The 13,396-nt window shown below is 35.8% G+C and overlaps 2 protein-coding genes across 4 annotated transcripts in view; one reads left to right on the forward strand and one right to left on the reverse strand.

The window, feature by feature from the left end:
* LOC149668197 (DNA (cytosine-5)-methyltransferase 1.S-like) overlaps positions 1-13,396 on the reverse strand; it is a 177,101-nt gene that overhangs the window by 17,585 nt on the left and 146,120 nt on the right. The gene's annotated exons all lie outside the window — the stretch shown is intronic.
* Positions 308-5,042, forward strand: LOC149668201 (uncharacterized). 3 transcript variants are annotated; one of them, XM_089841096.1, is made up of 3 exons: positions 308-806; positions 941-999; positions 2,707-5,042. In XM_089841096.1, exon 3 carries the CDS (start codon positions 3,208-3,210, stop codon positions 3,709-3,711), a length of 504 nt encoding a protein of 167 aa, XP_089697222.1. In that variant the 5' UTR covers positions 308-806; positions 941-999; positions 2,707-3,207; the 3' UTR covers positions 3,712-5,042. The 3 variants fall into 3 exon arrangements, with proteins under 3 accessions (XP_089697222.1, XP_089697223.1, XP_089697221.1); XM_089841097.1 differs by lacking the exon at positions 308-806 and having other exon boundaries at positions 842-999; XM_089841095.1 differs by lacking the exons at positions 308-806; positions 941-999 and having other exon boundaries at positions 2,487-3,013; positions 3,141-5,042.

Here is a 13,396-nt window from a genome sequence, read left to right on the forward strand (position 1 = left end):
AAAGTCTGAGATCTACCCTTATAACACCCTTTCCGACGAAAAAGGAGTAATTCCAGATAGATTTTACACCTTTATTAACTAAGCTTTTTTTCGTAGATAATGGTCACCTTTAAAATACCAATATAACACCGTTTTTGTTATTCATGTGAAAATGTTAGGTGTTATATAGGTGTTTTTAAAAAGTACACCATTTTCACTCCAAAGAAACACTCATTTTTTTTGTGTGAATACTACAACTTCACATTAAGTAATGAGTTTAGAAATAAATGTACATGTTTCTCTCACCAGAAGGAAAACCATTATCTAGACATCAAGAAACAATATCAATATCATAATCCCATTCGTAAACGCAACAGTTATGAACCAAATTTGAAAATTTGCAAAAAAATATCTTCGAACTCACTTCCTTGCTGATTGCAGACGCTTTTCTATGCCTAGCAGCCTACCGGCGTTTCCCTATTGTAGCGTCATCTACGTACACTACTATTTTAGCAATTTGGAAGAAATAATTATTCATTGTTAACTATCTATTAATTTTAGTTTTTTAATTGTAAATTTTATGTATGAGCAAAACAGTTTAAAATTACTTTGGCATATGTATTAAAATTAGGCCGACATGATGGCGCTAAATAGAGCCTAGATCTGACTTAGATAACCAGCCTTCATTCCGACTCTCAGAGCATTCCACCCCCATTTTTCCTTATAACTACACCCCCAGTTCAAAGAATTCGATTTACATGTATAAGCGCGACTTTTGAAGAAAATTCGAAGGAACCGAAAATTAACATTAAGTTTTATGGGAGGAGGTAGGTATTTTTGCCGGATATTTTCTTTGACCTATTGATTCAAATGACCTTAAATTGTAGTGAGACGTGTGTCTCAATGTGTTTTATTATACTAAGAAAGATTAAAGCTTTTTTGTGTAAAAATTATTTCCAAGGCCAAACTGATGATATCTTCGGATCTACTGATCCAAATGTCCTGAAATTTCACCCTGAGGTGTGTTACAATCTATTCTATTATATTAAATAGGATAAATATTTGAATAAAAATTAATTTCTAAAGTAAAAATTGTAAATTCAGTATTTCTAATGTGAAAATTGTAAATTCAGTATTTCTAATGTGAAAATTGTAAATTCAGTATTTAATCCACAATTCAGTACTTACAACCATTTTCCAAGAAAGAAACCCATCCCCATCCTTGTCCAAAACAGGCCTTTTAGAGAGTAATAGATTATAAAACCAAGACCTCTTGAACCAATATTCTTAGATTTGTAAACGTGCCGAGGGGCAGGTCTCGCGAAACCTGATCAGTTGAATAACACATATAATGAGAACGTTCTGCGTTCGTTACCAAATGATACTGATAAAAAATTATTGCATTAAAATGTAAGGTCTCCCTCGCAAGAAGCTTCAGAATGTCATCGAAAAAGTAGAGTACCGCTGAGAGGAAGCTTTTTTCTTCTTGGACCTGCTTGACAACTAAGTATAATTTAAAACTATATCTCAAGTAAATCCTGGTTTTTTACCAACAGTAACTGATATTGTGATACTTTTCCCCCACCCTTTCAGTTAGTTTCTTAATCATGATTTTTCTACTCTTCATTGTTTTTCAAAATATGTAATATTTCCAATAAATACAGTTTTGAACTAAAATTGCGTTAACATAGTAACGTTTACTTGGTAGAAACACAAGGGCTTTTCTGAACTTTCCCATTTAGATGTGTTGTAAGCTTTATGGACTGTAATTTGGTTTAGTTACAGGATTTTTAGTGCCATGTGTAAGCGATATGTTTAATCTTGGAAAGGGCCTGAAAGTACTAAATTTATCATTTTGACAAAACTAATTAATTTGAAAGTTTTTAACCATTTTTAGATATAATAGATAGTAGCACATCTCTTATTAAAGTTTCATTACATTTGGACCATTAGACCTAAATATATTGTGGATTGAATACTGAATTTACAATTTTGGCATTGGATATTATTTATCAACAAGAGGAAAAAAAAATGATACTTGAACTTCATATCACATTATTTGTGTTTTTGCTTTTGCGCTTCGAGTTGCAAAACTATTGGCCTGACCCTTGCTAGCAGGCTGGCTGGGTGCCTTTCCGCCCTTTTTCCTGCGCGGAATTAGATTTAAATTTATTAATACCATTTAGAACCATACTTATGTGGCTTTGCAACGTCAACGTATTTTATTTATTTAAGAAACTATTAAGATTAGTCATGGTAAGTAATTGACTACACTTATTATAAGTTAAAACAACAGATAATTAAATAAATTATTAAGAACGCTTACAGGCAAATTTAAACTTCAAATAATAATTTTGGTTTGTCAAAAATTGTATGTGAAAAGAACCTTACAAACTGCCTGGTCCAATTTATTATTAAGGGTTATTTGAGTAATCAGACGTTAATAGAACGATTTTGTTGCGAATACTAATGCTTATAATTTAATCTACAAATTATCATGCTTGTTTATAAAAAATTGTAACTGAAAATAACCGTTGAAACTGCTTTGTCGAAACTATCATTGAGTTTATCAAACCGCACTAGAAAGATTTTATTGTGAATACTAATTCAAAAATAGTTTGTATAGTATAAAACAACTGTAATTGTTTTTGTTAAAGAATTTATTTTAAGGTCAATGATTATATTAAACCAAAGTCATACTAAATTGATTTTGTTCATAATCGAAAGGATATTTGATAAAGAAAAAGAGAATACCGCCAAAAATATTTGCCGGAATCACACCAGTTCTAGCCAAAAGAGGGCGCGCAAAGCATAATATGGCCGGGGCCATCTTGTTCACTCAACATATCTTGTCGGTTTTTGTGTAAAGATCTAGACTAATTCTAATGTGTGACGTATTTTACCTGGCAAATAATCTATCTCGCTGCGCATTGCACCTTGCGCACGTGCCTGACCTGACCTCGCGTTGCTAACAACCAATGAAATCTCAGTTAGAAAGACATCTGTACTATGACACGTGATTGTTGTTATTAAGGTAGGGGAAGTAAATGATATGTATTCCCCTAAGGTCACTGCATGCTATGACCGCAAAAAACTATTTTACTAGTCCTTTTTAAATTACAAAGTCCATGGGAAAACGCTTATTTTTTTTAATATCTAAGGAATAATGTATAAAATGGAGTTGCGAATACCTATCTGGCATCAAAAAGCTTTAAACCATTCCTCAAAATGAGTAATACACCGTTGAAGACAGCGTCAGAACCTTTCAAAGCTAGTGGATTCGTCGTCAGCGTCGACCCGGATTTCACTTATGACGAATCCGAGCCAAAATTGACACCCGTATCGGAAGCTCGGCCATCGTACCAGGACTTAATGAAACCCCATAACATTAAGATGCGCCGGAAATTGAATGCCGTCGTTTGTTCCCCAAATTTAAGACAAAGTTTGCGAGATTTGGTTTACTCGGGGCAAAACGGTTCGCCTGATTTTCAAGACCAAGGTACTTCCGGTACAGTTCCTCAGGTGAAAGGGTCACCGTCTGTGGAAGACCAATGTACCGTTTGGAAGACCAACTCGTGCCGAATTTGCGCAACTGTCTTCGAGGACATTAACGTGGTTTCCACCTACTGTAATCACCTTCTTTGCGAACCATGCGCGCAAAAATGGTTCCGAGAAAATACCAAATGTCCTTTTTGCCAAAAAATAACTTATTACCATGAAATATCTATGTAGGATTATTAAGAATTTTAATCAAAGTTGTTTTATTTAATTCATTTGTATTCTTTTATCTTCAATTGTCACCAATAAATTATTTTCAAGTCTTTAATTACGATTGTGTAGTTAATTAGTGTAATGTTTGTTTAATTAAGACTGACTTTGAAAGGGGTGTTATTGTTTTATTTAGTAATCTTATCATGAATTGTCGCTAATAACTTCTCTTAATTTTAACTGTGTTCTTAACTTCTTAAGGGTATTTAATTAATAAACATAATTCAACAACACAATTAGCTTTGTTCAATTAAGATTTATAGTAATTTGTAATATCGGGAAAATTCCAGATAAGAAAAATTTGTTTTCCAACAACAAAAAATTGGAATATGACCTTGTTTTTTTCGGTTTTGCATTATTTGCACAACATTTTACTGAATTTAATGTAAACATTTGCTTACGTTAAGTTTAAAAGTAAACTACTCAAAAGGGGGCCGTTATTTTCAACTGAATTAATCAAAAATGTTTTAATAAATAAGTTTGAAAACTGAAAATTTTGTTTTACACTCAATTTCGAAAAATAGAGCGTTTAACCTACGAGGGGCTAATCACTTTTACAATTCTTAACCCCAAGATTATTTTAACACTGTCAGAAGCGTACACCGACTACCAGCAGTGACTTGCCCCTCGCCACTACCCAAAAAAACCAACTACACTATAGGCCTACTCGTTTAGAACAAACTGATACACAAACTTTGTATACTCCCTCCCATCTGGGGGGAAAGGGGGATGACATTTTATTTTTTACTGCGTTCCAAGGTACTAAGATGCTATGAATTTTCATGGAAATTTTGATTCCGATTCTATTTACCGACTCAGTTTAATTAGTAGATTAGAAAAAATAGATTTAGTATAAAAACTACAGTAGGCCATAAAAAAATCACACTTCACATTAGTTTTTTTGTTGGCCTACAATAAACATGTTTTCGCCTAATTATGATGAACCGAGTCTGGAGGAACTTCCGAGTTTAGAATGGAACCACGTGGGACCGGCGTACTTACAATGGAATCACGTGGGCTCGCCGTACTTAGAATGGAATCACGTGATTGGTTGTAAGTGTTACGCAAATTTTTATTTCTTCATAGGTTGCTATTTTTTACGCGCTTCATTATACACGGTAACTTTTCGCGCTTTGGTTAGTTCGTAGCAGTTTTTTTGAGTAAAATTTAAAGACCGATTTCGCAACAAAACTTAACAACCCAAACGATTATTTAAAAGGTATGATAAAAACTAATTATATATTTTTAATTAAAAATATACGGTTGCTTCCAAGTATTATTATAGTAGCTTAAAGAATGTCATGTCCTTTCAAAATAACTTTAAAAAATATATAGTAATAGCACCGTGTATTTTTTCTCGTAACCTTTAAACACAGTTAAGCTTAGAAACTGCCGTTTATGTTTTTAAAAAGTAAAGATAGGTTAATCCTTTTTTATTGTGAAAGCGAACATCTTTGGCATCTGTTATAGATTTTGTCAGATTTTTGGGAAGGGTAAAAAAAAAATTGTAGGCCTAGTTTTTGTTGGGACAAGGATGGTTCGGTTCTTGGAAAGGCCCGGGGGATCTAATGGGATGGTTACTCCTTTTTCTTGACCACACTGAATGGTACCAAGAAAAAAAAAGAATTTCCTTTCTAATTTTCTCACGCTGAATCACGACGCCTACCTCGTAAAAATTCTTTTAAAAACATGCCTAAGGCTTAAAAATACTCTTTTTCTAACAACGTTTTGTTGAAAAAGGGGGAAGAAAATGAAATAATTTCCAGCATAGCATGAATATTAAATCAATAAGGGAATATGATGAATAAGAATTGAATATTAGGGTGGATCAATAGATAGTGTCATAAGTTTATAAGTGATATGTTCCTTCCATAAGTATGACACTTCTTTTACTTCGTAATGCTACTGAGAGACTTACATCTCGAGCTATTTCGAGAACGACGGAAGCTAGAAATTGTACATCCCTTTAACTCAAAAAAGTGGGTGAGATGGGAGGAAATACGTCACTGCACGTGGTACGCTGGGGATGAAATAGAGAAGCCTTAGTGTGACGTCACCCATGCGGTTTGCCGTAGAACCAAAGTGGTACCAAACATGGCGCCCACTGCCAAAGCTAAGCCCTTGACGTTTTACCTAGGCATTAACTGAGAGTAACTTTACGATATTCATGTAAGAAATATTAAATTCATGTTAGTAACAAAGTTGAAGGGGTCAGTTACTCAGTAGTACCATTTGCAGATGGCCAGGGGTCAGTCAAGCGGCAATGACTGAAAAAAACCTTTACTATTCAATATGGTCAGTTACATATCACAATGGCGTACAGTTGGTATAGTACAAAAGTCTGGACTTCTGGAAATAGAGCGAATATTTTTTCTTCGCCATTTCCGGTTGCTGAAGTAACTAGTTTGGTAGTACTTAGGGTTAGATTTAGTTGGTCCCAACTCCCCAAAGTATTGCGTGATTTCCTGAGTAGATTGTCCCTTTCAAACAACGTCTTTGCCCTTAAACGTTTTCTTAAAAACCAGTCCTTGATTGACAAGGTCATGGTTGCTTAGAGATAAAAGGTTATCGCGACAAAAAACGTTCCTTAGTTTCCTAAGCCTTTGCGGGCATTTTTTTCTATATTTTTTTTCTTTGAAACATGGTGTTGTGTTGTATGGGTCACTTGGAAGTTGGAAGGCATTAATTGGACGTATTCCCACAACTGTACCAAGGTCACACACCCTTGGTGGTATATGCCACTTAGAATCCCTAAACCCTAACCCTAAAAATGGTCAAAGCTGTTGCTAAGCCTCGAACAGTTTTTTTTTTCTATACTTGAATCGTTCCATCAATGTCAAAACTAAAAAGTGTTCCCAATAAGAAATATTTTACAGTCCTTTTGCCTTCCATTCTGAATAATTCGCAATCCTTTTAAGGGCAACCGAAAGGGTGGAAGTTTAAAAAAAGGGGGAAGTAGTGGATTGTTAACAAAGGAAGTGATATTATTAACCACAACGAAAGTAGGCAGCTGACCAAAGGACAAGAAAATAGTATAGGCCTAAAATTTAGGGCCCTTTTTGAAAAGAAAATATGGACAGTTTTGGTAAAATTCATTATTCAAAAAAAGAGACTTATTTAAAGCATATAACTGACCAAACATTTCTAAAAAAGTGAATCAACAGGAAGTGTTCTTTAACTGTGAAGGCACGTTTCTCAGTAATATATATACACTCTCCATGTGTACCTATAACTTCCCAGTGATTTATTTCACCGTACCTTGATGAGATACTGAAGTAAGATAGTGTAGCAAATAGCAATAATTCATTTGGTCAGGCCATAAATTGGTCAACACAATGATTGAGGTTTGAAATTCTTTAGAATGACCATTGACTATCCTATGTTGTAAATTATATCTCTGAGGAAATTTTCACACGCGAGTTTTTAAGTTGTGTGGTCCCTAATAGAGGCAGCTTGTTCTCAAAAACACAATGGATTACTAATAGAACTTTGGTATAGATATCTATTTATGTAATTGCAGTTATTGCACTGTTCTTCCCCCCCCCTTGTAGTCTTTGACGCGCGCTTCATAAGTGTCATCTAGTCAATCGTCCGTGCACCGTTAAGTACCGCGTAGCAACTACTGAACATTACTCGAGTCGACTGTCGACTGACGCGGGTCTCCCACCCCAAATATTAACATTTCCCAAGTTCTTTATGGTTCTTTATGCTTGGATAAAAAACTGGTCAGCGGCAAGAACGTTTGGTGGAAGATACCGATGTCGTTTGGTACTATATCCCATTATAAAAGAAGTAACCACCAAGCAACTGCACGGGGTCGCGGACTGCCACCGTCAGATTCTTCTAGGAGTCCCAAAGCCCATTCCTCGTAAACGCTTATGTTCTATCGATTCACATAAACGTTCAACTTGGGGGGATACGTTCATCGTATCACGGATATGTTCACACTAACTTACTTTAATTCTTGAGATGATATTTGTTTTTGTTGGATGTGTTTGATTTAGGCTTAATTGCTAACTTGGATAGGTTCGTGAATCATGGATTAACTTTGGAGAGAAAGCTTGAACTAGGCATAAAGAAACGCTTGAACTAGGCATAAAGAAACGCTTGAACTAGGCATAATGAAACGCTTGAACTAGGCATAAAGAAACGCTTGAACTAGGCATAAAGAAACGCTTGAACTAGGCATAAAGAAACGCTTGAACTAGGCATAAAGAAACGCTTGAACTAGGCATAAAAAAACGCTTGAACTAGGCATAAAAAAACGCTTGAACTAGGCATAAAAAAACGCTTGAACTAGGCATAAAAAAACGCTTGAACTAGGCATAAAAAAACGCTTTAACTAGGCATAAAGAAACGCTTGAACTAGGCATAATGAAACGCTTGAACTAGGCATAATGAAACGCTTGAACTAGGCATAATGAAACGCTTGAACTAGGCATAATGAAACGCTTGAACTAGGCATAATGAAACGCTTGAACTAGGCATAATGAAACGCTTGAACTAGGCATAATGAAACGCTTGAACTAGGCATAATGAAACGCTTGAACTAGGCATAATGAAACGCTTGAACTAGGCATAATGAAACGCTTGAACTAGGCATAATGAAACGCTTGAACTAGGCATAATGAAACGCTTGAACTAGGCATAATGAAACGCTTGAACTAGGCATAAAGAAACGCTTGAACTAGGCATAATGAAACGCTTGAACTAGGCATAATGAAACGCTTGAACTAGGCATAATGAAACGCTTGAACTAGGCATAAAGAAACGCTTGAACTAGGCATAATGAAACGCTTGAACTAGGCATAATGAAACGCTTGAACTAGGCATAATGAAACGCTTGAACTAGGCATAATGAAACGCTTGAACTAGGCATAATGAAACGCTTGAACTAGGCATAATGAAACGCTTGAACTAGGCATAATGAAACGCTTGAACTAGGCATAATGAAACGCTTGAACTAGGCATAATGAAACGCTTGAACTAGGCATAATGAAACGCTTGAACTAGGCATAAGAAACGCTTGAACTAGGCATAAGAAACGCTTGAACTAGGCATAAGAAACGCTTGAACTAGGCATAAGAAACGCTTGAACTAGGCTCAAGAAAGCTTTGGAATTAGGCTCAAGAAAGCTTTCGTGTTATGTCTTAATCGCGAACCCCTGGAAGTCGAAAACCCACGGCACTTTTTTGTCCGGGGAAAAGCCATTCTACAGGCGTTTTTCGTTCGACTCTGATCCGAACTGGGCTTGGGCGGTAAAAAAATCTGGAGCGATTCCCCGCGATCACGCGAATCGTGTCGGGCGCTACACGGGGTTGAGGAGATGGTCATCCTCATCCCAAAATACGTCGTTATACCAGTCTAGCTCGTATCGTAAGAAGGAAGAAAAAAAATGCCGAAGCCCTTGGCCCCGTAACGATGTCTACTTGGCTGGGGCTTCACGTGGTTGGAGACAACAATTTTGTCTCGGGGGTAAGTTAAAGTTCTATTCGGGAAAAGGCGGGAAAGATTGACTTGAGTTTTGGTCAGTTTTATATTTTGTAAAAAATAGTTAATTATTGTCAGATGTTTTATATTTTCTTAGGGGTACATTTAAGTTTAAACTTAATTGTAAGTGATTTCTTTTAAAGTTAGGCTTATGAAACTTTCAGGGAATGATCTACTGAATGTCTACTATCTACTGGTGAAATCTGTTTCAAATTATCATATCTAGAAGTAAAGTTATGTCGAGTTAAAGATAGGCAACCTTTTAAAGTTGGTCGATCAGACCCAACAAAATTTGGAATTGAAGTTTAAACTTAATTTTAGTTTTAAAGCTAGGCTTATGAAACTTTCAGGGAATGATCTACCGAATGTCTACTATCTACTGGTGAAATCCGTTTAAAATTATCTTATCTAGAAGTGTAGTTATGGCGTTTGTTGTAAAAAGCAATTTTTCAATTGATTATATATGGGACACACAGGTTCTCTTCCGGAATTTTGAGTTGTATTTACTCGCTAGGCCCAGTCTCTCATGCTTGAATGGGAAAAATGAGAGGAAACTTTCCCTTAGAGGGGAGATAGAACCTATCCTCTTTTTTACGTAACCAACTATTGAATAAAGTCCTTCGGAAATATGACTTTATTATCCCCCTTGCGCTCCAAGGAAGTAGGCTTAGCGTTGACAGGTAAATATGATGCTGTAACAATGAGCTCACTCCCTGTCCTAGGGAGAGAGACATTTTTATCAATGGAGACATTTTTATGAATGAATATCGTTAGACGCGTATAATGGCTAAGAATTTGTACGAGGAAAGATCGCTATTTAGTTGTATTGGCCCATATTTCAGGTACATTTTGTTTAGTCGACCATGAATTGATCGAATTGTGAAATATGTTTCCAGTTGGAAAATTGCAATATGAAGGGCAAAATATGAGGGGAAATTTAATTTTCAAGTTTAAGGAAGTACGAATTAGGCTTAACTGACGAGAGGGAAAGTTAGAATCAGGCTTAATTGATGTAGAGATTAAGTATGAATTAGGCTTAACTAATGTAATGAAAGAGTTAGAAGTAACAAAGATAAAATTTGAATTAGGGTTAAATAATAAAGAGGTTTAATTAGGCTTATTTAACAGGAAAAAGTTTGAATTAGGCTTATTTAACAGGAAGAAATGTTGAATTAGGCTTAACAATTAGGGAGAAAGTTTAAATTAGGCTTTTTTAGCAGAGAGAAAGTTTACATTAGGCTTTTTTAGCAGAGAGAAAGTTTAAATTATGCTTATTTAGCAGAGAGAAAGTTTAAATTAGGCTTAACCAATAGGGAGAAAGTTTAAATTAGGCTTAACCAATAGGGAGAAAGTTTAAATTAGGCTTAACCAATAGGGAGAAAGTTTATTTAGCGTGGAAGTTTACCCCTTTTAAAAAATCCCCTAAATGGTTTATGCAAATTAAAGTTTGCGCATTATTATCCTAACGGTTTCCATGCAATTGAATTGGCAGAATAATATAACTCACACACAAACACACACGCGTACAGAAGCCAAAGGCAATAAATCTAGGCGGTATTAGTCACTTTTAATATCCTGAAAGAAGAAAAACAAGACGGCCCAAGGGCTCGTAATAGTAGCCATATCGTACGAGTGAATAGCCCCTCTATACCCTACCCTAATGAGTGGATAACGCCTCTATACCTTACCCTAATGAGTGAATAGCGCTATCTTTTTCAATGCAAAAATGATTTACCGTGCATAAAATCAGAGTGAATAGCCCCTCGATTCCCTACTCTAAACAGTGATTAAATTATAACCGTATAAATTTACTTATGCTGTAATTCTATTATTCCGGCGAATCGAAGAACAGATAGTTTTTAGTGATAATCCCCTCGATGAGTTTACAACATAGACTTATGCCGATGCACACTTATCGAATCTTATAAATTTCAAACAAGGACTAGCTTATGCCCAGAAACTTTTGAAAGAGAAAGTTTAGTTATAGCAGAAATAATATAAGAAACCTCCCTACGGGAGGGAAGTATACAAGGCGCCATAGGCATAACGTTAAAACACGCGATACATCCTCGAACCGCCAAATACCATATTCAGACACTATTGCTCATGGACAAGGTACGTTAGATCTTAGTCCTTTGATATGGTCGTTGGAAAGGGAAAGAACAAAAAGCGCTTCAAACTAGTGTAGTCTGCTTAGCCGTCTGTCGTAAAGAAATAGAAGATTCCTGAGTTTGCTAATAAATATTCACATACGGTAATTTCGGAACGAAAATCTAGTTTGTTGTGAAGCCAAGTAGAAGATGAAAATTTCGAATACAGGAGCAAAATTTCGAGATAGATAATAACATCATTTTAAAATCTATATATGTATAGTGTTAGTCATATACCTTGGCAAGGTAAGGGTTTAATTCAAATTTTATACAAAGACCTATGGAAATCCTATAATCGAGTCACTGCCTGTTTATTAATGATTGATTGTCATCAAAATCAAAAAATGCTGCATGAATTATTTCATTGGAAAAGTTTAAAATTAAAATGAGTCTGTGAAATTGACTTAACTTAAGCAGCCGACGCAATCGCGAGATCAGAGAATGTATTCCTACGCTCTACGCGGCGCGGCCCTATTTTTTAAACTTTGTTTACAGCTGTATAAGTGCGCGGGGACATTCGCGGTACGAGGATGTATCGGGAAAAATTCGCCTTTGTATACTTTCCTCCCGAAGGGAGGTTTCTTATATTACTTTTGGTTATAGTGAATACGCATTTTAGTGATTATCCCCTCGAATTACCTTTAGCAATGCTAAAATGATCAAACGCATAACGCTCATTTAACACTATGTTAGCTCTATCAAAACCCACATTTGAATTAACCGCCAAAACGTTCCAGTCAAACATAACATAGATGACGATAGCTACCGAATGAGAACGAAACACATGAGGAGCGCGGTAGGAAACGGGGAAAATCGTTATATATTTAATTAGCACATACATAAAAAGAAAATAAATATAAAAACCCCAAGCATAAAAATTCATAAGTATCCGACCCCACAGATAAAAATTCAAAAGTTTCCGACCCCACAGATTAAGAGGTACCCCTCCCCACATCACCCCGACATTTTAGAGATAAGAATAAATAATTAAAAACTCGAGACTTCTATCAAGTCTCTATGGTTCATTGGTAGAATGGCTGTCTACTACGCCAGCGACCCGGGTTCGATTCCCGGGTTCTGACCTGAAAAAATTTTAATTAAAATTAAATCTCTATCCGAGCCAGTAACCTCTATGGGTGGGTTGTGGTAATATAAAGTTCCTTTTAAGCTAAAATATAACGATAACGATAGCGAAAACTCCGGTTACTGTTACTACTACGGCTCGGGTCAAACTAAGAGCCTATCGTATACTACGATATGGCTAAAAAAGAAAGCTTGTACTTAAATCGGGCTATGTGACAAACAAAATAATACTACGTTAGGCCTAACTTCCCTTTACAAACCATACCATACCATATTCAATTCCATATTTTGTTGTGTACAGTTGTATCCAAGCAAAAGATAGAGAGAGTCATGGGGGCTTCTAAATAAAAATCTGGCTTTTTTTTCTTCCTTCTGGGGGAGAGATTTTAGGGGGTTATATCTGGATAACACGGGGGTTCTTGATTTATTGGGTCATAAAGGCATCGGTCGCTGTACCCCAGCTGTCTACACCCCCGCTTTTCAGGGGGGAAAGCCCTCTTTCCAAGTGTAATAAGGAAGCACCATCAAGTATACTATTGGAACCCCAAAAAACATTTGCTCTTGCTCCTGGGGTCAGTTTCCTTGGAAAAACCCGTAAACAGAACCATTTTGACCACAGTGCTTGGTACTCCCCGTGTCTGACGGTATCTTTTCTTTTTTTAATTATTTATTTAATGTTGTCTACTCAGAGATGAAGTGATTTGAACTGACTTTGGTTTAGAACATCCTGAAAAAAATTATCACCATTTTTCTTAAAAGAGAAGAAGGGGTTTTCTTTTTCTTAAACCTAACGTTTGTCAATTTGCAAACATCTGTTGTTGTTTAGCAACGTTTTTTTAAACGGGTCCTATTTTGGTAAATAAATAAATGAATATAGCGGATATTAATTTATGGGTTCACCAACTTTCACTATCGCGGAAAAAGGC

This window comes from Phalangium opilio, unplaced genomic scaffold, assembly GCF_054372755.1.
Source record: "Phalangium opilio isolate 3A_F unplaced genomic scaffold, DU_Popi_V2 ptg000056l_1, whole genome shotgun sequence".
Lineage (NCBI taxonomy): Eukaryota > Metazoa > Arthropoda > Arachnida > Opiliones > Phalangiidae > Phalangium > Phalangium opilio.